Source organism: Protomyctophum bolini (genome assembly GCF_963924005.1).
Source record: "Protomyctophum bolini genome assembly, chromosome: 7".
Classification (NCBI taxonomy): Eukaryota; Metazoa; Chordata; class Actinopteri; order Myctophiformes; family Myctophidae; genus Protomyctophum; species Protomyctophum bolini.
In genome coordinates, this window is record NC_137868.1 from 45,848,853 (window position 1) to 45,872,985 (window position 24,133).

General features: G+C 44.5%; 1 protein-coding gene across 1 annotated transcript in view; it reads right to left on the minus strand.

Annotated features, from left to right (window-relative positions):
* The window catches only part of LOC308318758 (rho guanine nucleotide exchange factor 2-like), a 36,019-nt gene extending 12,202 nt beyond the window's left edge, over window positions 1-23,817 (minus strand). The window contains exons 1-9 of the mRNA XM_080768387.1: window positions 23,608-23,817; window positions 20,837-20,999; window positions 7,057-7,124; window positions 5,370-5,433; window positions 4,989-5,124; window positions 4,475-4,584; window positions 3,829-3,972; window positions 2,375-2,628; window positions 834-959 (exon numbers count right to left, since the gene is read on the minus strand). Coding sequence (XP_080624513.1) covers window positions 834-959; window positions 2,375-2,628; window positions 3,829-3,972; window positions 4,475-4,584; window positions 4,989-5,124; window positions 5,370-5,433; window positions 7,057-7,124; window positions 20,837-20,999; window positions 23,608-23,799 — 1,257 coding nt within the window. The 5' untranslated portion in view covers window positions 23,800-23,817. The remainder of the gene's footprint in view (window positions 1-833; window positions 960-2,374; window positions 2,629-3,828; window positions 3,973-4,474; window positions 4,585-4,988; window positions 5,125-5,369; window positions 5,434-7,056; window positions 7,125-20,836; window positions 21,000-23,607) is intronic.
* Window positions 23,818-24,133: the final 316 nt, after the last annotated feature.

Here is a 24,133-nt window from a genome sequence, read left to right on the forward strand (position 1 = left end):
GATTAATTAAAGTAATGCCCTACTACTTGATTATACTACAGCGTCACACAGAAGCATGACGTCGTGGTGTGTGTAGAGCTGCTACTTTAGCTAGTTTTAAGTGGAATCATGAAACGTAACAGTTGTGGACATGTGAGTTTACAAATCGACAAGAGGCAATAAATATGGCACGTCCGTCTTTCTTTCCTTTCATCTTTTTCTCCTTTATGGAATGTTGTCCCATGAATAGTTACATTATTCTTGTTCGGAGAACTGAGCCCTTCTGACTTCAATCCGTGTGTGTGTGTGTGCGTGTGTATGTGTGTGTGTGTGTGTGTATGTGTGTGCGTGCGTGATCTTACTGGTACCTCCTGACACCACCCAGACGCACCCAGACTCAAATCTTACCAAACTTCCCTCCCTCCCTCCCTTTCCTCCTTTTTTCATCTCATCTCCAGCGGTGGAAAGTAACTAAGTACATTTACTTAAGTACAATTTTGAGGTATTTGTACTTGAGTATTTCCAATTTCCAAAACTTTTACTTCTACTCCACTACATCTCAGATCCAGATATTGCACTTTTTTACTCCACTACATGTATTCGAAAACTTATTTATGTGACAAAACATAGCTCACAATGTTGTAGATCTGCTAGTTTCAAAATATCTTCAGACCTTTGAAAACCTGAAATGTAAAAATTGCTCTCGTCAGCATGCATCATCTCATTCCGGCCACTCACAGTTGGGGTACACATACACACGCACTGACGCACACACTAAAGCTGGGCATAGGGGGGGGGACACACCCCTCAAAAAAAACGTGAGTACTTTCATCTCCAGCCCATTATAGACTCACCCGTACGAAGTGCTGGAACCTCTTGTCTCTGGCCAGCAGCTCCTTGTAGAGTTTAACGGACTTGGGATGTCGACTGCAGAACTCGGAGTACGCCTTCCTCATGTCGTCCGCATGCTGACCTGAGAACTGCACGCACGCACACGCACACACACACACACACACACGCACACACGCACACGCACACAGCAAAAGCAAGTTATGATTGTGTACAAAGTAAAAAAAAAATACTCCCCCACCAAAGAGACAGATTCTTCGAAAATAGCAGATCTACAAGATCATAATATAGGCTTGGGCTTTACTAAAACAAAGTGACGCACAATGAGCTTACATTGTCAATATATTTAGTACTTAGTTTGAGTCAACATACCTTAGTTTTTATTTAGTTTAGTTATCTTTTGTCAGTGGATATAAAAGTCGTAGTTTTAGTCGACGAAAACAACTCTGTTGTCTAGCGACCAACTTGTTTACACGAACAGTCGGGCAGGAACCACTTCCTCATAGAAACGACACTGAAGGAGTGTTGCTAGGGAACGCCCGCTACTCATATTCACACACTTGCAACAGGAAACGCACCCTCTCTCTGATACATGTACAATGTTTATGTTAACCCATTCTGACCTGAGATCAGATTCATACGAGGTTTCCGCACTGGTCTGATTAACCCATTCTGACCTGAGATCAGATTCTAAAAAAATGTCAGTCGTTCTTCGATTTTTCAAAAATAGCAGACCTACAAGCTCGTAGCGCGCCACTCGGTGGCGCGCTATGAGCTTGTAGATCTGCTATTTTGTGTGAAACCGACTATTCTTGTACTGCAATACTCTCCGATGTGGATACGTGTTTTCTAGAGGCGAAAGACTTACCATGTGGGGGTCCCACTTTGTCTTACTATTTGTATATTACTATTTGCATATTATCTTTGGTGAGAACCACATATAAGCCCTCCCTGGGTTTCTTTTCTCACCTGCACACACACACTTCTCTTCTATCGACGTTACCTTTTTTTGTACTGTTTTTATTGTGCGAATAAACTAAACTAAAAAGGGGAGTGGTTGCACCACTCAAAAAAGTTTGGGGAAACACTGATGTCAGGGTTACCGGTATATAGATTAGCCCATTTCTGGGCGGGGAACCCCTTTTGTGGTGTTAGCATCATGTCATGCTTTAGCTATTGAAAAATAGCAGATCTACAAGCTCATAGCGCGCCACCGAGTGGTAGATCTGCTATTTTTTGGAAAAATAAAAAAACGACTGACACAGAAACATAGCTTTTTCAGAAAACTGTCATTTTTCAAACAGACATTTTTTTTAGAATCTGATCTCAGGTCAGAACGGGTTAAGAAGGTAATACAGTCTAGGTGAAGTTGGGCCAAAAATACATGGACCTCTATGGGGGGTTTTCTTTGCAGCCCAATGACAAACAGCCCCACAACAGGCCATTATATGGACTTTCAGGAAGTCAGGACATCCTTACTGGCTTCAGTCACTATTGGCTTCACTGCCAGGGTACCGGTATATATATATATAGATTATAGATATACCTGCTGAGTGAGCAGGTCTCCCAGGCGGTGTATGGTGAAGTTCCCGTGGCCCGTGCCCGGCGCCAGGCCCTGCGTGCGGCGCGCCTGCAGCGCCTCCAGGAAGCGCGTGTGCAGCGCCAGCAGCCGGTCCAGGCAGGGGAACATGGCGTGCACCACGCCGGGCTCCAGCAGCACCTCGTCCAGCATGCCCTGGCGAAACACGCCGTCCATGATGCGCAGCGTGCGCACGTGGTGGAACTCCGTCTGCAGGAACTCTGTGGAAGCGTGGTGTGGAGGGAGAGAGTTGTTTTAGTCACATTTTATAGTCACCTGGAATGCCTTGGTGTTTGGTCTAGTTTTAGTCGACTAAATATCTTGGGGTTTGGTTTTAGTCGACTAAATATCTTAAGATTAGTTTTAGTCGACTAAATATCTTGAGATTAGTTTTAGTCGACTAAATATCTTAAGATTTTAGTCGACTAAATCTACGGTTGATTTAGTCGACTAAAATGTATTTCGACGCCGTCGTAATGACTGATTTTACACTTGCGGAAAATAGCAGATCTACAAGCTCACAACGCGTCGCAGCATGTAGATCTGCTATGTCCAGCATGCAACCATGTGTGAAATGACTTATACTGGATCTCTTGTCCACTATAGTCCCTTCCTAACATTTTAGTCTAGTTTCCGTTTGTTGATGGAAATTGTCACCATATTTAGTCTTAGTTTTAGTCACCATAGCTTAGTTTTCATTTAGTTTTCGTCAGTGGAAAAACTTAATCCAAATGTATTTTTCCCATAGGCATTTCCGACCTTTTAAGCGTCGTACGAAGCCAACTCTTGTCGTGACAAATCATGACAACACACACAATTTTTCGGGCCAAACAAAGAATTAGAAAGTAGAAAAAAACGGCAAAGGTTACAACACTTTGTTGTTTTTCTTCTTATGTAATTATTTGTTTGGTCCAAAATATTGTGTGTGTTGTCACGATTTGTCACGACAAGAGTTGGCTTCGTACGACGCTTAAAAAGGTCTTTAAATAAATACGTTTTTGAAATGCCTACGGGGAAAAATGCATTGGGATTCATTTCCTGGGCCAGGCGTCGTTCTGAAAGGGGGCGGGACTGCGACGCTCTATAGTATCAAGGTTATATTATCCATGTCATGATATTAGACCGGATACTGTCTGCATGTGATTTGGGATACTGTACTATTGGGATAGGGCATACAGGTAAGTGTTCTATAAAAAATATAAATTTCATATCGGGAAACACTGCATTTTAAAATCCTGGCACATTGCATAACTCAAGTCCTTTAGTGGTGGCCTACACCTTATGTTTTAAAGGCTATACTTTCACCATGTTATGTTACGTTTATGTGTGTGTATTTGCATGTGTGCGTGCATGTGCATTTGTGTGTGTGTGTGTGTGTGTGTATCTGCATGTGCGTGTGTGCGTGCGCAGTGCGTGCATACCGTAGATGACGTCCATGCGTTTGATGACGTCCTTGCGCTGCGTCTGGAGGAACGTGGGCTCCACCACCATGCTCCAGCTGTCCTTCTCCACGTCCCTCCCCTCCACCTCCAGCTCCTCCAGCAGAGCGCTGTAGTACACCTCCCCTGCACACACACACACACACACACACACACACACACACACACACACACACACACACACACACACACACACACACACACACACACACACACACACACACACACACACACACACACACACACACACACACACACACACACACACACACACACACACACACACACACACACACACACACACACACACACACACACACACACACCAGAATGTCAGTGCATTGCTCTGTATGTTAACCCATTCCGACCTGAGATCAGATTCTAAAAATCTCTTCTACATCCCGACAAGTTTTCTGAAAAAGCTAATGTTTCTATGTCGGCCGTTCTTTCGATTTTTCTAAAAATAGCAGACCTACAAGCTCGTAGCGCGCCACTCGGTGGCGCGCTATGAGCTTGTAGATCTGCTATTTTTCAATAGCATAACGTAATGCCAACACCAAAAGGGGTTCCTGCCCAAAATGGGTTGAGATAAATACATTGTGTGCGTTGTGTGCGTTGTGTGCGTTACCTTCGTCATTAATGGATTCCATAGACATCGATCGGTTTCTGAAGTTGAGAGAGTCCGTCGACTGAGAGAGAATCCTCCTCAGACCCAACGGAGAGTCATCGTTCAGGTTACTGAGAGAGAGAGAGAGAGAAAGAGAGAGAGAGGGAGAGAGAGGTAGAAGTTCAACGACTCATAATGTCTAATTACTGTACCCTATCAAATAAAGGCAAAAACGCCCAAAAAAATAATATCTTAATCCATGTTTTGATCCGATCGTATCGTTTGGCCACCGTTCGTTCGGCACAACGGTCCAAGTGGGACAGCGGCGGCCATTTTGAAGGATGCGCGCGCGCGCAATTCACTTGCATTCAATGGTCCGCGTTCAAATGCCTGTATCTCCAAATCGGCGCAATGACTGTCGCATAATTGCACTTAAATGGTTAAAAGCACCTGCGTTAAGCCACTAAAGGCTTTCAGACGTGACACTTCCTGTATTGGCCCCAACCAATCAGACTGCGCGGCCGCGGGAACTCACCCGGCGATGTTATTGGTGGAGACGCTCTTGGAGAGTCCGGAGAGGCCGGTGCGAACGCGCCTCGAGCCCAACAGAGACTGTCGCAGGCTGTCTGACGGGTAGATGGCCGAGGTGGGACGCTCCTTCATCGCAGGGGCTGAGAGAGAGACAGAGAGAGAGAGAGAGAGACAGAGACAGAGAGAGAGAGAGAGAGAGAGACAGAGGGGCCAAAATAATTTACATTAACAAAATTACAATCCACTTCAAGTGACCAATACGAACAACAGTGAAAAAGGAAGGAGATAAAGAGAGAGAGAGAGAGAGAGAGAGAGAGAGAGAGAGAGACAGACAGGCAAAGAGAGGAAGAGAGACAGACAGGCAAAGAGAGACAGACAGACTTACTCTTGTTCCTCAGTGACACATTCTGAAGTGCTGCGCTGTTCCTCACCAGAGACAACTTTTGTTGCTGTTTAAGACAGACAGACAGACAGACAGACAGACCCGTTAACTTCAACACACAGGGATCATACTTACGGCAGAAGACAGAAGGTGGTACAGCAGTAGTTCTGCTGCATAGCAATACAACTACTCCACAGTCTCTGAATGCTACAGTATATATATATATATACAGTACTGTATTTCGGAGTCTGGAACTACAACCTCCAGAAAGCCGAGAGCGGAAGCGGCCATCTGTCCGTCGTTTAATATATTTTGACATTTTATTTTAGAATTGACGTTTCTGCCCAGCAGCAAGCTATATTATGTATATATATGCGTATGATTATTTTGTATTTACATTATAGGACAAACATGCGCGACTGTAAAGACGAAGCGGAAGCGGCGTCCACATCCACATTATCCTCTGACCACATTTTGTCAGAGCTTCCGTTCTCATGCTCCAGACCGTACGAGAGAAACGTTTGAAACTTGTTGGGAGGCCAGGACACCGTCCGGCTCGTGCGCGAGACCAGTACGGTACAGGGATGAAACGTATAATAATAAACGACGAAACCGGTTACACGGGAAATAAACCACCATCCGTTTAGCATGTAATGAGAGCAGCTGGGCCCGTTTGCTGTGTGAAAAGGGCCTCAAGGCTTTGTGACAGTCGCTGCTTTGTGTAAATAAATACGAGCGGAGAGAGAGAGCGTTCACAAACGGCCATCTCAGAGTTATAGTTAACCACATGAAACCTATAGCAGTCATATCTCCCTGTGGCACAGAGTTAGTTACCGAGAGGTTCCCGGTTCGGTTTCAAAGTGTCCTTGAGCAAGACACTGGCTCTGAACCAGTTAAGGGCACCCCCGGTCACTAGCGTAGGGTCCATCGGGGGCCACCCGGGGCCGTGGCCCAGTCAGTTTAGAGCCTGCCCAGAGTCAAAACGTCGAAAAGAGGGGAGCGGAGAAAAAACAACAAGAGATAGCCTACTTTGCCAGACCTTCATCCCCCTGTGCATGCAAATTTATGTTAGTAGCGAACCACAGCGTGCAAAGCCACCTTTGTCTTTGTTTTAACCCACTTTGGGACGGGAAAACCCCCCTTTTTGGAGTTTTAAAGCATTATGTTATACTTTAGCTATTGGAAAAATAGCAGATCTACAACCTTGTGGTGCCGCGCTACGAGCTTGTAGGTCTGCTATATGTGGCGCAAATCTTTGGCGCAAATATTATTTCAGAGTAAAAGTTTTTAACTCAAATCTTTGCTTCTGGGGGTGTCCCTGGAACAACCAACAACAACAACAACACATTTTCAGACGGGGGTCCGCGGCCACAGATAATCCTGTCCGTCCTCGACATGAAAAAGGTTGAGCACCGCTGTCATAAGAAACACAGGGGTTTTTTTTTTCCAGAAAACTGTCAGGATTTAGAAGGCAATTAGTAGAATCGTCCTCTAGGTCTAAATAGGTCAAATGGGCCACCATTAGCAAATTCGGCAAAACCGTTCTCACCTATATTGGCCCGGGAACACCCCCCCCCCCCTTGTATTGTATGAATCAAATTGTATGAATGGGTGAATAACAATCTGTGCGAAGCGCGTTGGATAAAATAAGTGCTATTATAAATGCATAACGAATGTACAGTAGTCTCACCCTCTGTTTCATCTTGGTACAGTTGTCCAGAGTGTCTCTGCAGCGGTTGTGTATGGTGACGTTACAGGCTGGAAAAACACACACACGCACACGCACACACACGCACACGCACACACACGCACACACACACACACACACACACACACACACACAGATACTGTTATTCTCATGATTTAGGACCAGAATAGAGACAAACTATTGACCTGTGACAGATATGTACAGTATTGCATTAGAATGTACTGTATAAAGTAGGTCTATGCATTTTTATCCATATACATTTTTCATGAACATTTTTCAACGTGGAAACGAGTATGACAATTACCGTATGCAAAAACTAAAAAAATAAAAATCGTGATTATCTCAAATAATTTGCGATTAGGCGAAAAATTGTCTATATAATCTACAACCACAGGAATGATGCACAGTGTCCACAGATCTAGGATCAGATTCATGCACTCCTTCCTATCTGTAACAGTACGTTTTAACAGCTGATCAGAGGTCAGTAATAGAGGTGTGTACTATTGGTAAGGACTAGTCTAACAGCTGATCAGAGGTCAGTAGAAGTGTGTACTATTGATAAGGACTAGTCTAACAGCTGATCAGAGGTCAGTAATAGAGGTGTGTACTATTGGTAAGGACTAGTCTAACAGCTGATCAGAGGTCAGTAATAGAGGTGTGTACTATTGGTAAGGACTAGTCTAACAGCTGATCAGAGGTCAGTAGAAGTGTGTACTATTGGTAAGGACTAGTCTAACAGCTGATCAGAGGTCAGTAATAGAGGTGTGTACTATTGATAAGGACTAGTCTTAACAGCTGATCAGAGGTCAGTAGAAGTGTGTACTATTGGTAAGGACTAGTCTAACAGCTGATCAGAGGTCAGTATAAGTGTGTACTATTGGTAAGGACTAGTCTAACAGCTGATCAGAGGTCAGTAATAGAGGTGTGTACTATTGGTAAGGACTAGTCTAACAGCTGATCAGAGGTCAGCAATAGAGGTGTATACTATTTGTAAGGACTAGTCTAACAGCTGATCAGAGGTCAGTATAAGTGTGTACTATTGGTAAGGACTAGTCTAACAGCTGATCAGAGGTCAGTAAGAGGTGTATACTATTGGTAAGGACTAGTCTAACAGCTGATCAGAGGTCAGTAGAAGTGTGTACTATTGGTAAGGACTAGTCTAACAGCTGATCAGAGGTCAGTAATATGTATACTATTGGTAAGGACTAGTCTAACAGCTGATCAGAGGTCAGTAATATGTATACTATTGGTAAGGACTAGTCTAACAGCTGATCAGAGGTCAGTAATAGAGGTGTGTACTATTGGTAAGGACTAGTCTAACAGCTGATCAGAGGTCAGTAAAGGTCTATACTATTGGCAGTGTGTTTTTTTTTTAAACATTTCCTAACAGCAGGTCTGATGTCAGTGTGGAACACACAGCTGCCTTTGTTCCCATAACCACCCTGACATTAACGCACGCAAACACACACACACGCGCACACACACACCACATGTACTCTTAACACACATGCAAGCAAGCACGCACACAACACACCACATGGAACCACTCAACAACGCTGCAGCTATTAAACTGACTGGTTCCTGTTTAGAACCACAGCGCGCATGCGCACACACACACACACACACACACAGTTTAAAATAACTATTTTTTTTCTAGGGCGTGTTCCTTATAAAAGGCTGTCTTGTAATCATCTGAAAGCCGTAGTTGTGCGGAGCTGCGAAGCGCAGAGCTTTTGCTCTTGCGTTCGAGTCTTGGAGGCACAGAGCTCACTTACTTCATGACCTCACCATAACCCCCCACCCCCCCCACCCCCACCCTTGGGTGGGGGGGGGTCTACAGAGGGTCGACCCTCATGCACTACAGAGGGTCGACCACGGGAAATTACGAATAGTTTAAAACGTAATCCCTTTTTATATTGCCGGCTATTATAAAATAGCCCGATCTGCCGTTTTTGGCGAAATGTTTTACAAGTCGTCTCTTGTCACCTGTCCCTGGCCGGTGTTGTTTTTGGCAGCAAATTTCTATTTTTTTGTTTCAAGTTGTAGTCTTTGGAATGAAACTTCGTTTCGTTTTAGTCATATTTTTAGTCACCTGGGATGTTTTTTTAGTGTTTAGTCTAGTTTCAGTCGACTAAATGTCACGAGATTTTAGCCGACTGAATCTGAAGTTCATTTAGGCATTTTACACTACGCAAAATAGCCGATCTACAAGCTCACAACGCGTCGCGCTGAGCATGCAACCAAGTGTAAAATGACTTATGCTGAAACTCTTGTCCACTATAGTCCCTTCCTGACATCTTAGTCTAGTTTCTATCCGTTGACAAAATTGTCAATACATTTTAGTCTCAGTTTTAGTCATCGCAGCTCAGTTTCCATTTAGCTTTCGTCAGTGAAAAAGTCTTAGTTTTAGTCGACAAAAACAACACTGGTCCCTGGAAGAAAAACCTTTCAAAACGGGGTCCTCCAAACCAGTAAACAATAGCCGATCTACAAGCTCACGACACTTCGCTTCACGCCGCGTTGTGAGCTTGTAGATCGGCTATATGTTTTCTCGCCAGTAGGGATGTTAATAGTTCATCGTTAATCATCGATTAATCGCCGTGGTCAAATAACTATTTGATTAAGGAATATAATATGCCTTTTGTACTACCTCTGTATATCAGCAAAGTGTACATTTTTATGTTAGACAATAGACATTGAGGGAAATTAAGATTTGCCTATAAAAAATGTTGCCAAACTAACCGGTTAATCAATCGATATACGGTCCATTATACGCTTATCAAAACTTATCAATAATAAACAAATTAATAAACAATAACCAAACTTATCATAAGCATGAATCAATAATTCTCATCCCTACTGCAGGCATAACATTCCCCGCTCTGGGAGAGCAGCACAGCTGATTTTGATAACTGGTTTTGATTAGGTGTTCCATCATGCTCGTTTGAAGCGCGGCTAGATGGCTACGTCAACCAATGAGATTGCTTCCTCGAAACGACCTGTTGTGGCCTTTAATAATACTAATAATAGAGGGGGCTGTTCATGCAGCCTGAACTGAGGCAACCCGGAGATTTTAACCCATTCTGACCTGAGATCAGATTCTAAAAAGGTCTTCTACATCCCGACAGTTTTCCATTCTGACCCGAGATCAGATTCTAAAAAAATGTCTTCTATGTCAGTCGCTCTTGGATTTTTCAAAAATAGCTAGACCTACAAGCTCGTAGCGCGCCACTCAGTGGCGCGCTATGAGCTTGTAGATCTGCTATTTTTCAATAGCTAAAGCATAACATGATGCGAACACCAAAATGGCTTCCCGTTCAGAATGGGTTAAGAACGTATACGCAACATGACAACTGTTTTAAAGTATCGTACAGAAACAACTATAAAGTCTCTTTAATGTTTACGTTGTACTACCACTACAAAACAATCTAAAATAAAAGGGATTTAAGATCATTAAAGCTGGGGCTGTTGTTGCACCGAGTCCAATGCATTTCTGCCTATACTTCCGGGTCCAGGACTCGTCCCAGTCGGTCCCCCCCCCCACGCTCAATAGATAGTCTATGAAGACGTCGAGCCGCCATTGGACTTAACCCATTCTGACCTGAGATCAGATTCATACGAGGTTTCCACTGGAAACACACTGGTCTGATTAACACATTATGACCTGAGATCAGATTAAAAAAATGTCAGTCGTTCTTTGATTTTTCAAAAATAGCAGACCTATACAAGCTCGTAGCGCGCCACTCGGTGGCGCGCTACGAGCTTGTAGATCTGCTATTTTTCAATAGCTAAAAATGGGTTCCCGTTCAGAATGGGCTAAAGGCTCTGCGCACCACCCTATAGTGCCTCGTTCTGATTGAGGTCTCTTCCCGTTTAAAAAAAAATTAGTTTTTTTTTTCCTTTCCCCAGTGTCAAGAGGTCAAACGCATGCTTCACCCAAGGGGGAAGATTATATCACCGTCAGACATGTAAAGCGTCTCGGGGACAAACCGAGACAAACTGAATGGAACGGGCATCTGTTCAAACACACACACACGCACGGCGACCCCGTCAGCCCCCCGAACCAGGCGCCTGAGCATCAACACGTTTGAACTTTGACCCCCCCCCCCCCCCTTTCACAGAGCAACCAATACTAGACTCCCAGGCAGTGTCGCGACTGAGGCAACAGAAGCTGAGCAGCGACACGACAGACTAGATAGAAATCTGACCCCCGAGCTGGAGAAAGAAACATATTCACGCGTCCGTCCGTCCGTCCGTCCGTCCGTCCGTCCGTCCGTCCGTCCCTCCCTCCTCCGTTTACAGAATGTCAAAAACCCAACGGCTCCTAAATGAATCATCTCACGATCAGGCGTTGTTGTGAGCTTGTTAAAACTAGACGCAATGACTACCATTCAGCAAGTGCTTGTCAGGTGGTGGTGGTGGTGGGGGGGGGGGGGGGTTCAAATATGATTATTTTAGTTTAGTGCCAAAATAAACCCAAAGGGACTAATAATAATAATAATAATAATAATATCAGTAATAACATGGACATAGGACGTGTTGCCCAGGCTTCTTAATAAAAGAAATTGCAGTGATTGTTATCTTGAAAAGAACTGAGGCTCTGATATGTCCGCAGTTCAAATATGATTAGTTTAGTTTAGTGCCCAAAAAAAAAACCCCAAAGGGGCTTATCGAGTGGCCTTCCTGAGATGAAATAGCAGAATTTAAGATATGAATAATATAGGTATAGGCCCTAAAGATAACAAAAACCAATGACAATGATTAATAAAAACACTAATAATAATAATAATAATATCAGTAATAACATGGACATAGGACTAGTGTTGCCCAAGCTTGTTAATAAAAGTAAAATTGCAGTAATTGTTAACTTGAAAATAACTGAGGCTCTGATATTTGACGGTAAGTTATTCCAAAAGTGCAGTGGTCCTCTGAACTGGATGGAAAATTGGGGCCGATGTTGTTATTATCTGTGGGGGGGGGAGGAGGGGGGGGGGGTCACGGCCTGAAAAGATTGAGAACAACAGGGCTAGTATATATAGTGGTTAATGACATGTTAAGGACAATGTCAGTATTCAGATATCAGGGCTACCAGGTTTGATGTTTCGTCATGTATGTGTACCCTTACTGTGATTTAGCCTGGCTCAACTTTCTCTCTCCGTCTGTGTGTGTGTGTGTGTGTGTGTGTGTGTGTGTGTGTGTGTGTGTGTGTGTGTGTGTGTGTGTGTGTGTCTGTGTGACAGCAGTCACGTCTCCTGCTCTTTAGCCTCTCTCTAGCAGCAGCTATACAGAGACAGCTGTGGGTCGGTCCGTCCGTCCGTCCTTCTGTCCCAACAACACCACCACCACATATCTCTTGCAACCAACTTTGGCTGCCGTGGAATTTTTTCCACACACCTCCGTGAACACCAGAAAATGGCCCCTACTGTACTATTGACTTTGGTGGTGGTGACCCCTATAGCCTATAGGCTTTTTGAGTGGTGCAACCACTTCCAAGGAACAGCATTGTCCGTGTGTTGTACCTATATGTGGCCATGAGCACGAGAATGACTATTAGAACCAGTAGGGGCGCTGTTTGCCAGAAACAGAGAGAGATAGTGCTGCACGTGCTGCACTGTTGCCTGCTAATATGAGAGAGAGAGAGAGAGAGACGGGTGTGATTGTTTTATCTATAGCGCTATACCAGGGTTCCCCGCAAGCGCCCCCTTGTGGCCCCTGGAAATTTAAAAAAAATATATATAAATGGGCTCGACCTCGCGCGTGCACGGACCCCAGCCTGGTACCCTATAGTCAAAATATGGCCCTTGAGGAAAATTAATTGGGGAACCCTCATGCGCTACACCTTTCCGACCAATGTCCAGTTGAAGTGTAGTAGCACAGGGACTTTATTCTTGATAAAATAGACACATATTTGTCGAACTACATGAAACCATGGTTTGTTTGCTGGCCTTTGGCCCTTAGCTGTAATGAGCAGTTATAGCAGTTAGTCTCTGCTCTGACTTTTTATTGTGCCACAACAACAAGGAGAAATTCCTTTTTCCACAGCACTGTATACTTATTAACAGACGACAACAATACGACAGTCACACACAATGACAGGGCAAGCGATGACAAAAACAACAAGATGACAGACAGTGGTATACACACACACTCTCAGGCAGTGACATCTGTGGTTTTAAGGCAGCTGTTAAGTGGGCTATTAGGGTATAAAGGCAGCCCCGAGAAGAGACCTATATGGTTTTCTGGGCATATAGAGGGGTCTCCTGATTGAGACAGCTGGGGACTTCCTACATGTTCACCGGCCGCACAGCTGAGAACAGTGACATCGTCACATTTAGAGCGACGCCCCTCCTCTGCACTCTTATTGGTGCAGCAAAAATACATTTCTCGTCCAGGCGTTCTTTTGTTTTTCACCTTTAAAACCCATTCTGACCAGAGATCAGATTCTAAAAAATGTCTTCTACATCCTGACAAGTTTTCTGAAAAAGCTTATGTTTCTATGTCGGTCGTTCTTCGATTTTTCAAAAATAGCAGACCTGCAAGCTCGTAAGCTCCTATGAGCTTGTAGATCTGCTATTTTCCAATAGCTAAAGCATAACACAATGCTAACACCAAAAAGGGGTTCCCTTCCTGCCCAGAATGGGTTAAAAACAAAACGCCTGCATAGTCTCCGATGCTATAGGGTCAAAGGTGATGATGGCGTGGCGTGCGATATCCTTAACGGCCACGCGGACCTACAGTAAGTAAATGTATATACTATACGTTCATAAATACGTCGTACAGTGGCACAACACACACACACACACACACACGCCAGTTCGAACCCTGTGGGCTAACCCCAGAGTTAGTGTCGAAGTGTCCTTGAGCAAGACACTGAACCCCTAATTGGCCCTCGACGTGCTGGTTGGTGCCTTGCATGGTTTCCGACCGCCATTGGTGTATGAATGAATGTGTGTGTGAACGGGTGAATGTGATAAAAGGCGCTATATATAAATGCACCATTCATATCACTATTAGATGTGAGAGAATCGTTGTTTTGTCGATGATCGCCGGATTAGGAGTAACAACAGACTGGCCTCTTTTAATCTGCAGATAATCTGTCTGGACAATAATCTGACACCTATAGCGGAGCCACGCTGAGCCGCCCGTGATCAGCGGCACACACACACACACTCTGTCGCACGCACGCGCACACACACACACACACACACACACACACACACACACACACACACACACACACACACACACACACACACACACACACACACACACACACACACACACACACACACACACACACACACACACACACACACACACACACACACACACACACACACACACACACACACACACACACGGTCATATATTAGTGACTGACTGGAGGTCAGCCAAATATGAATAATATATTTAAATAGACTAGCCCTTACCCGTTGTGAAATACTTGGCACCCTGGGTGCGTTTTCGCATTTTTTAATTCACTAATAAATTCATTATTCATTCATAATTTGTTAAATTGGAAAAAAGGGCTTCGTTAAGACCTCCGGCGGTGTTTCTGACAGACAGACGACATTCAGACATTGTCAGAATTATAGTATGATGATGATGATGATGATGACCATTAATTAGCCTCACTATTTGTCAACACACTACTTGTAAAATATATCGGTTACTCACTTCTATAATGAAAAGCAAGCACATATAATGTTCGACTAATACATACAATATTTACTTATTAATTGAGTTACCTGTTGCCAGAGAGAGAGAGAGACAGAGAGAGAGAGAGAGTGGAGTACTTATCATCCAGACAGAGAAATAGAGAAACATCTAAGTCTCTCTGTCTGTATAGAACGAGGTCACCAAAAAGCGTACAACATAATCTGTTGACCCGGAAAAGAGAGTGTGCGTGCATGCGTCTGTGTGTGTGTGTGTGTGTGTGTGTGTGTGTGTGTGTGTGTGTGTGTGCGCGCGCGCGCGCGAGAGTGAGAGACGGAGAAAGAACAGCTATCTTTGCTGTGCCTTTGAAAAGAAAACCACTCAAATTGTGTCCAGCTCATTCACTGGAAGACTGCACACACACACGCACGCACACACACACACACACACACACACACACACACACACGCACACACACACACACACACACACAGAATGAACAGACCGGGTGCAGTTTGGTTAAAGAATGGCGTGTGCAAGGAAGTGGGGATATGATGTAAGGTCGTGACCTCGCCCTACATGTCGAATGGTCGCCCCACAGAGACTGTGAACTGGGGCGAGGGGTACCACCTGCGCGGGCGTGTGTGTGTGTGTGTGTGTGTGTCCACGTGCACGCTCTAGTCTGGAGGAGGGGAGGTACATCTGTTAGTGGGTGGGAGACAGGATTAGCGCACAGTCTGTCTGTCTCTCACACACACACACACACACACACACACACACAGCTGACTGTTTGATGATCCAAACAAAGGGAAAACCATTGCATTGTTGCACTATATAAAAATCAGTTTGGAAGTGCTCGTTAGATATCACTCAACTGCCCTGCGTACCACCTGTGCATAACGCAGTATAGGACGTCGCTTTACTGAAAACGAGTGCTTCCAAACTGTTGTTTTTAAAACTAAGGCGAAAAATGTTCGTCGACTACCTTTTCTTCACTGACGAATGGAAACTAAATGGAAACTAAATGAAGACTAAGACTAAATGGTGATTAAAACTGAGACTAAATGTATTGACAATTTCGTCAACAGATGAAAACTAGTCTAAAATGTTAGGAAGGTGACTAGTGGACCATGAGGAGATCCAGTAAGAGTCATTTTACACTTGGTTGCGTGCTGAAAATAGCAGGACCTAAAAGCTCACAACGCGTCGCAGCGCAATGCGTTGTGAGCTTGTAGGCTAGTGTAGCTTGTAGGCTATTTTCAACAAGTTTAAAATGAGCCATATAGGACACCCTCGAGGCCCGCCAAAACACATTTTAGTCGACTAAATCAACTGTAGATTTAGTAATTGAGTAAATGACAGAAAGAAAAAAAGAAAAGTAATTTGGGGGCGAACTTAAGAAAAGGGTTGAGAGAATCAGACGATCCTGCACGACATGCTGTGTCAGCCAGGTGCCGATTGGCTGGCTGCCCGGATATCAGTGCAGTGAGAAGAGGCCCGTCATTGGACCAGAGCCAGACGTTATATGTGAAGCGTTCGTTTGACACCACCTCCACCTCCTCGCGCCTCTCATTGGCTCCTGTCTGTTAGTGTAAGGATGACAGTATACAGTAGCTCGGCTTTTATATGGGGGGAGTGGGGGGTGGGCAAAAAAAAAATGGCAGTCAGAAAGAAGTACAAAGGATGAAAAGATACAGGAACACACACACACACACTGCTGCCAGAGGGGGAATGCGTGTGTGTGTGTGTGTGTGTGTGTGTGTGTGTGCGTGCGTGCGTGTGTGTGTGGGTGTGATCATTAACTGTAACGGCAGGAGGTTTGGACTCCTTCGAGCTGGCTCTCCTCCTCTCGTTTTCCTCTCTCCCTTTCCCTCCATACTTCTCTCCATCTTTCCCTCCCTCCCTCCATCTTTCTGTCTCTCTCTCTCTCCATCCTCCTCTTCGCTGTGGTTGTACTCTACACTACAGCAGGGTTTCAACAGCAAAGCATGCTGGGAAGCAGTCGAGTGGGAGTAAAATGGCCAGTGGGTGGACACAATGTATACAGACGCTGTCCGTCCGTCCGTGTGTGCGTGCGTGCCTGTCTGCGTGCGTGCCTGTCTGCGTGCGTGCCAATCCTAAAGCTTAACCACGCTCAGCCCGGTTTCCTTATGTTTATGTCAGTATAATTTAAGGATAGCTGTGAAAATAGCCGATCTACAAGCATGTTCAGATTCAGATCAACTTCACTAACACACACACACACACACACACACACACACACACACAGGGACATCTGGTCCAGTGATCCGTACTGTAAAACAATGATGACAAATAAAACATAATTCAATCCAGTCTACTACATCATGACTTCTTTGTCTGTGATAAACCTGCAAGGAGACCGCTGATATCTCTCTCTCTCTCTGATCTCTCCTCCTCCCTGTGGCTCATCCCTCCCTCACTCCCTCCCTCCCTCCCATCACCTCTCCTCAACCCATTGTACCTCCTCAGCATCTCTCTCTCTCCCTCCCTCTCTCTTCCCCCCCAGGGCCGTATAGCTGACCATTTGGGTTGCCCTACTCGTAGGATATTTGCCCCCCTCCTCCCGACATTCACTGTTTGTGAGGAGGACGAACACACACAGCCACTCGTCATTACGCGGCGGAGCCGCAGAGAAAATTGTTATTTTGAGGGGAGTCGGCTTGGCACCTTTTGGCACATTTTGTGGCCCCCTCGGCGTGTCGCCCTACGCGCGTATAGATAGCGACGGCACTGCTTCTCTTCCCCCTCCCACCCTCTCTCTCTCTCTCTCTCTCTCTCTCTGAAGAATCCGACACATTTATCTGAAGTCTCTTCTTCTTTTGTTCTATTGTTCTACTGTTTTCAATGTGGCGTGCTCACTACCTGTGTTCTATATAATAACAGTTTTAGGGTTCAGTTTTAGGCGTGCTATACCTTCACTAGCCGTGTTCTATTGTTTTCAATGTGGCATAACAGCTGTATTCTGTTGTCGTCAATGTGGCGTGCTAACAGCGATAGCCGCGTTCCATTGTTGTTAATGCAGTGTGCTAACTAATTACTAGCCGTTATATCGTTTTCAATGAGGCATGCTAGCTGTTTTCTATTGTTTTCAATGTGTCGTGCTAACAACGATAGCTGTATTCAATTGTTTTCAATGAGGAATGCTACATGTATTCTATTGTTTTCAATGTGTCATGCTAACAACGATAGCTGTATTCTATTGTTTTCAATGTGTCGTGCTAACAACGATAGCTGTATTCAATTGTTTTCAATGTGTCGTGCTAACAACGATAGCTGTATTCAATTATTTTCAATGAGGAATGCTACATGTATTCTATTGTTTTCAATGTGTCGTGCTAACAACGACAGCTGTATGTTATTGTTTTCAATGAGGAATGCTAACAACGATAGCTGTATTCAATTGTTTTCAATGAGGAATGCTACATGTATTCTATTGTTTTCAATGTGTCGTGCTAACAACGATAGCTGTATTCAATTGTTTTAATTGTGTCGTGCTAACAACGATAGCTGTATTCAATTGTTTTCAATGAGGAATGCTACATGTATTCCATTGTTTTCAATGTGGTCTGCAACCTATGTTACTGAAACTGAAGGCAAATAAAGCAGCATATGCACCTCTAAACTGACAACTAGCTACTTCCTCTGTGAACCATGCACTTCCACATATGAAAAGAACATATGCGCACGCACACACACACACACACACACACACACACACACACACACGCACGCACGAACGCACGCACGCACAGCACTCTATCTGTCCGTAAAGGTCGTTGTCCTAAGGCATAACGGTCTGATTGGATAAAACATCAATATACCAATACACCAATAATCCGGCTTAATGTAAACTATTTACCCCGAGATAAGCTGTCCGTCAGTTAGCATATACCGAGTCACCCATTGTGTTCTGCTGTGTTTCATTGTCTTCTATTGCAGTGCTTCCCAAAGTAGGGGTCCGGGGACCCCCAGGGGGTCCTTGAGGGAGTTCCAGGGGGTCCGCCAGATAAATGATAGTTTGTAACCAAATGGACCCTTATGGGTCTGTAACTCTGAGTGTACAAATGGAACCACCGAGTGGCGCGCTACGAGCTTGTAGGTCTGCTGTTTTTGAAAAATTTAACGACTGACATAGAAACATGGCTTTTTCAGAAAACCGTCAGGATGTAGAAGACATGTTTAGAATCTGATCTCAGGTCAGAATGGGTTAAATAAATACTTGTTGAAATGTCTATGGGGGAAAATGAAGGAGGAATTCACTTCTGGTGCTATAGCGTCGTCATGAAAGGGGGGCGGGACTACGACTCTCTCTATTGTCTTACACCATGCTCCATTGTGTACGCCGGTATTCCATTGTGTCGTTATACTGTCCTGTATCGCGTTCCTTTGTGTTAGTGTTCTTCTACTGTAGTTTCTCTGACATTAATTACCGGCTATTCTATTGCATCACATTGTTGTTTTACAAGCTTCTTGTTTCCGCGGCAACAGTAAACAGATAGAACTATGCAAATACAATGTGTGCTGTTGGACGAGAAAAGGAAAAAAAAGAGAACAGACCACAGCTATGCCTCGGCTGATTATTAACCCATTCTGACCCGAGATCAGATTCTAAAAATGTCTTATTACATCCTGACAGTTTCATTATTAACCCATTCTGACCTGAGATCAGATTCTAAAAATTGATCTTGATGATTTTTCAAAAATAGCAGACCTACAAGCGTGGCGCGCTACGAGCTTGTAGATCTGCTATTTTTCAGTAGCTTAAGCATAACACAATGCTAACACCAAAAGGGGTTCCCGCGCAAAATGGGTTAATAAAACAGACTCGGTGGCGATCCACAAAGCAACTGGGAGGAGCTGCATGTTTGTTTGTTTTGCTGTGTTTATACGAGGAATAAAATACAATTAATGTAGTCGTTTATATATAATTATGTTTTAGGTGCTATATCGTGAACCTGCATTCCTAGTACAACAAAAAAAACATAAAAATTTGACATATTATTGCAGCTTTAAGCTTTGCTTTTATGACATATGCGAGACTTTTATGGAAGACGCTTCTGAGCATCGTATTCTATTCTGCGACTTTGACCGATTCAATCAAACTCTTCATTCTGTTACTACTAGTTTGACCACTTCGTATACTATTTAATCTTAAAATAACGAATAGCCGATCTACAAGCTCACGACACGTCAAAGCGTGGCGTGTTGGGCATCACACTGCGACGTGTCGCGGGCTTGTAGATCGGATATTTTTGGCGCGTGACATATAGCTTCCATAGAAGAAGACATGTTGAGGCTTCTATGGAATCCACGAGCGAAATCAGCCGTGGCGACTGAGAACTCGGAATCAATGTGTATTCTACCGCTATCAAAGACGCTCACTCTGAACTTGAGTGTGTAGAGTGTGAAGTGTGTGTAGTGTGTGTGTGTGTGTGTGTGTGTGTGTGGGTGTGTGTGCGTGTATTCGTGCCTGCATGCGTGCGTGCGTGGCGTGCCTGTGTGTGTGCCTGTGTGCGTGCGTCAGTGGTGTTTTCGACGACTAAAACTATGACGAAAAGTGTTCGTTGACTAGCTTTTTTCACTGACAAAAACGACATGAAAACTAAATGAAAACTAAGCCATGATGACTAAATACAGTATACTGTTGATTTAGTCAACGAATAAAAAACTAGATGGAAATGTTAGGAAGGGACTAAGTGGACAAGAGAGCCAGTCATTTTACACTCATGGTTGCATGCTGAAAAAATAGCCGATCTACAAATTCTAGTCTACAAGCTTGTAGCCAATCTACTTGTAGATCGGATATTTTCAGCAAGTGTAAAATCAGCCATTGCGACGGCATCAAGGCCCGCCAAAACACATTTTAGCTGACTAAAATCCACTGTAGATTTAGATCCAACTAAAATCTTATGATATTTAGTCGACTAAAACTAGACACTAAAACATTCCAGGTGACTAAAACATGACAAAAACAAAAGAAAAATCATTCCAAAGACTATTGACTAAACGAAAATAAGAAATGTGCTGCCAAAAACAACACTAGTGTGTGTGTGTGTGTGTGTGTGTGTGTGTGTGTGTCTCTCACTAGGACAGCTCAGAGCCTCCTTGGCGGTGATGCTCTTGTTGCAGGCGGAGCAGAGTGTGGTAGCCGAGACGGTCAGGGAGGTGAAGAGGTGGCCGTTGCTGTAGCGCGCCTCTCTCTCCCTCGCCTCCTTCTCCCTCTCTTTCATCCTCTCCTTCTCCTTGTTCTGCACAGACAGACAGACACACACACACACACACACACACACACACACACGGAGAGACACACGGAGAGACACAGAGTTAGAGACCAGCATTGATGTAAAAAAAACTAGAAAGAATGAAAAGGATAAGGTCGCGAACACAAGCGGCACCGAAATGAGTTTCACTGCGCACAAAAAGCATGGAATATTACAGGAAACTCCCGTTAAACTTTCCAACAGACTTCCAACAGATTGTACCATCACGACTGTATATTACCGTATATTAACTGTATATGCCCCGCTAAACTTGAGGTTTACGGGGCAAATCTAGTGCCCATAATTGCGCCGTTAACTCCTCTTTTCACGGAGTGAATTTTCTTCAACGGGGGGGGGGGGGGGGCTGGCATCTCCCTTAGAGATGGGGTGAGAAGTTCAGTCATGCGAGAGAGACTCGGGAGTGCTGCCCCTTCGCCTGGAAAGGAGCCGGCTTAGGTGGGTTCGGGGCATCTGGTTATAGGATTCCCTATTATATAGGGAGGTCCTCGAGGCACGTCCCGCTGGGAGGAGACCCCCGGGGGGCAGACCAATAAGGCACAGTTGAGTTGGAGGAAACACATCGACTCACTGGCCTTGGAACGTCTCGGGATCCCCCTCCCCCCAGGAGGAAGTCACTAATGCTGCTCATGGAGAGAGAAGTCTGGAGGAGCTCTCTGGTGGAGCTGTTGCCCCCGCGACCAGTCTACGGATAAGCGGTTGAAAATGGATGGATGGAAAAACTATGGCAAGAAATGTCCGTCGACTGCCTTTTTTCGCTGACGAATCGAAAACTAAATAGCGTAAAAAACCTACACCATTACTCTTCAAAACCATGTGACTTCCATAGGAACTCTTTTCAACCCCACAGAACCATCTATGAACGATGAGACGCATGTTTTGTATACGTGTAAAACAAACATGGCTAAAGTCTGCTTCAACAGCACTGCCGCCCGAGTGTGGAATCAAATCAACGCCCTGACCCCTTCCCTCAAAACATTCAGATCACTGGCATCCTTTAAAACAGGCCTGAAAATCCACTTTTCACTTCTCCCTTGGACAACTTTTTTATACGCTTTTTTTTAATACACTTAATGCATCAAATAAATTAACCCATTCTGGGCAGGAACCCCTTTTGGTGTTTTAAGCATTATGTTATACTTTAGCTATTGCAAAATAGCAGATCTACAAGCTTGTAGATCAGCTCTTTTCTCTTTAAATCGTGAAAATGTAGTGCAAATCTTTTAATATATATTCTTTCAGAGCGAATGTTTTTCTTTTCAAATCTTTGCTTCTGGGGGGGGGGGGGGGTCCCTGGAACAACATATTTTCAGATGGGGGTCGACAGCCAATTACATATATTTTTGGGGGTTCTTGACATGAAAATGTTTGAGAACGACTGACATACTGTAGAAACATGGGTTTTTCAGAAAACTAAGAACCTAAGATATGTCTAACAGTAGAATGAAACGGTACAATTAAACTATAAGAAAACACTATAAAATGGTATATGTCTACATGACATGTTATCTAAATTACATATTTTGGGTGACCTCTGGTTTCAAACTAATAATACTAATTTAGTTGGGGACCCCCCCTAGGGGTTTTTGTAAATGCTTATCAGAGAGCCCGATAGGGGCCAGCCTCCTGTTCCAAGGGCAGACCAGGAAGCAGCAGCCGGTTGGAGCCTCGACAGGCAGGCAGCTTCCACGTGGAAGCTGGTGACGCTGGAAGCTAACCTAATTAATTCCAAGATGGCCGCTCTGCCTCCTGTAGCCACTGCCGCTCAAAATGAATGGAGAAAAAAAAGAAAAGGGGGAATCTCCTAGGCAGGCAGTCAGTCACACACACACAACAGCAGACATTTATGGAGAGAGTTCACACTTGACAAATTGGAATTGAGTTAAAGTGACAGTATCACTATTACTAGTACTGTATATTGACAATAAATAAAACATTCTCCTGGCTATCCTGGGGCAATTTACACACAATTGGGGATAGCCTGGATCGATAACGTTCACAAGACAATTGCTCATTATTTGTCCTCACATATGTCGCCGCCTGATGCAAATCACAATCAGTTCAAGATCATAATGAACACGTTCTACAATGACGGATATAAAGACAGACACAGGAAGGTTAACAACAATGGCTCCTTATTGATCAGTTGATTGATGATTAGTTCTGTCTGTTAGGCTATATTCTAATCTCCAACAACGCACACAGACACATAAAATAAATGCATGCTACTTCAACAGAAAAACCTCTCCACCCTCTACCAATGTCAATCTATAGATCTAATGACTGCAGGTGTGAAACCACACACGCACGCGCACACTACTTCAACAGAAAAACCTCTCCACCCTCTACCAATGTCAAACTATAGATCTAATGACTGCAGGTGTGAAACCGCACACACACACAAAATAAATGCACACTACTTCAACAGAAAAACCTCTTCACCTTCTACCAATGTCAATCTATAGATCTAATGACTGCAGGTGTGAAACCTTGCACGCACACACACACACACACACACACACACACACACACACACACACACACACGCACGCGTGTTAAGTGGATGCCATTGTCATACCACCAGCAGGCCCAGTGAAGTAGATATCCGTCCGACTCCTTCGTCGGCCTTCTTCTTTTTCCCCTTCATCGTCCACACTCCTCCTCTCTCCTCCTTTTGTTTGGTTCTCTTCTCTCCCGCTTTCGCCTTCTCTCCTCCTCCGCTCCTCTCTCCCGTCGTCTTCTCCTTCTCCACTCTCTCCTGTTCCCTCATGTCTCTCTCCTGTGTCGTTCTCCGTCTTCCCTTCTTCTATACTGTCTTTTCCTTCTCTCTCCTTCTATCCTGTTTTCTCCTTCTCTCCCCTCTCCTCGTCTGTTCTCTCCACTACTGTCTCCGGTTTTCTCCTTCTCTCTCCTTCTATCCTGTTCTCTCCTTCTCTCCTCTCTCCAGTTTTCTCCTTCTCTCCTCTTCTTTCTCTCCTGTTCTCTCCTCTACTCCTCTCTCTTGTCCTCTCCTCTCCTGTGTGTCTGAAGCAGATGGTCCTCTCCTCTCCTCTCCCGTGTGTGTCTGAAGCAGATGGTCCTCTCCTCTCCTCTCCTGTGTGTGT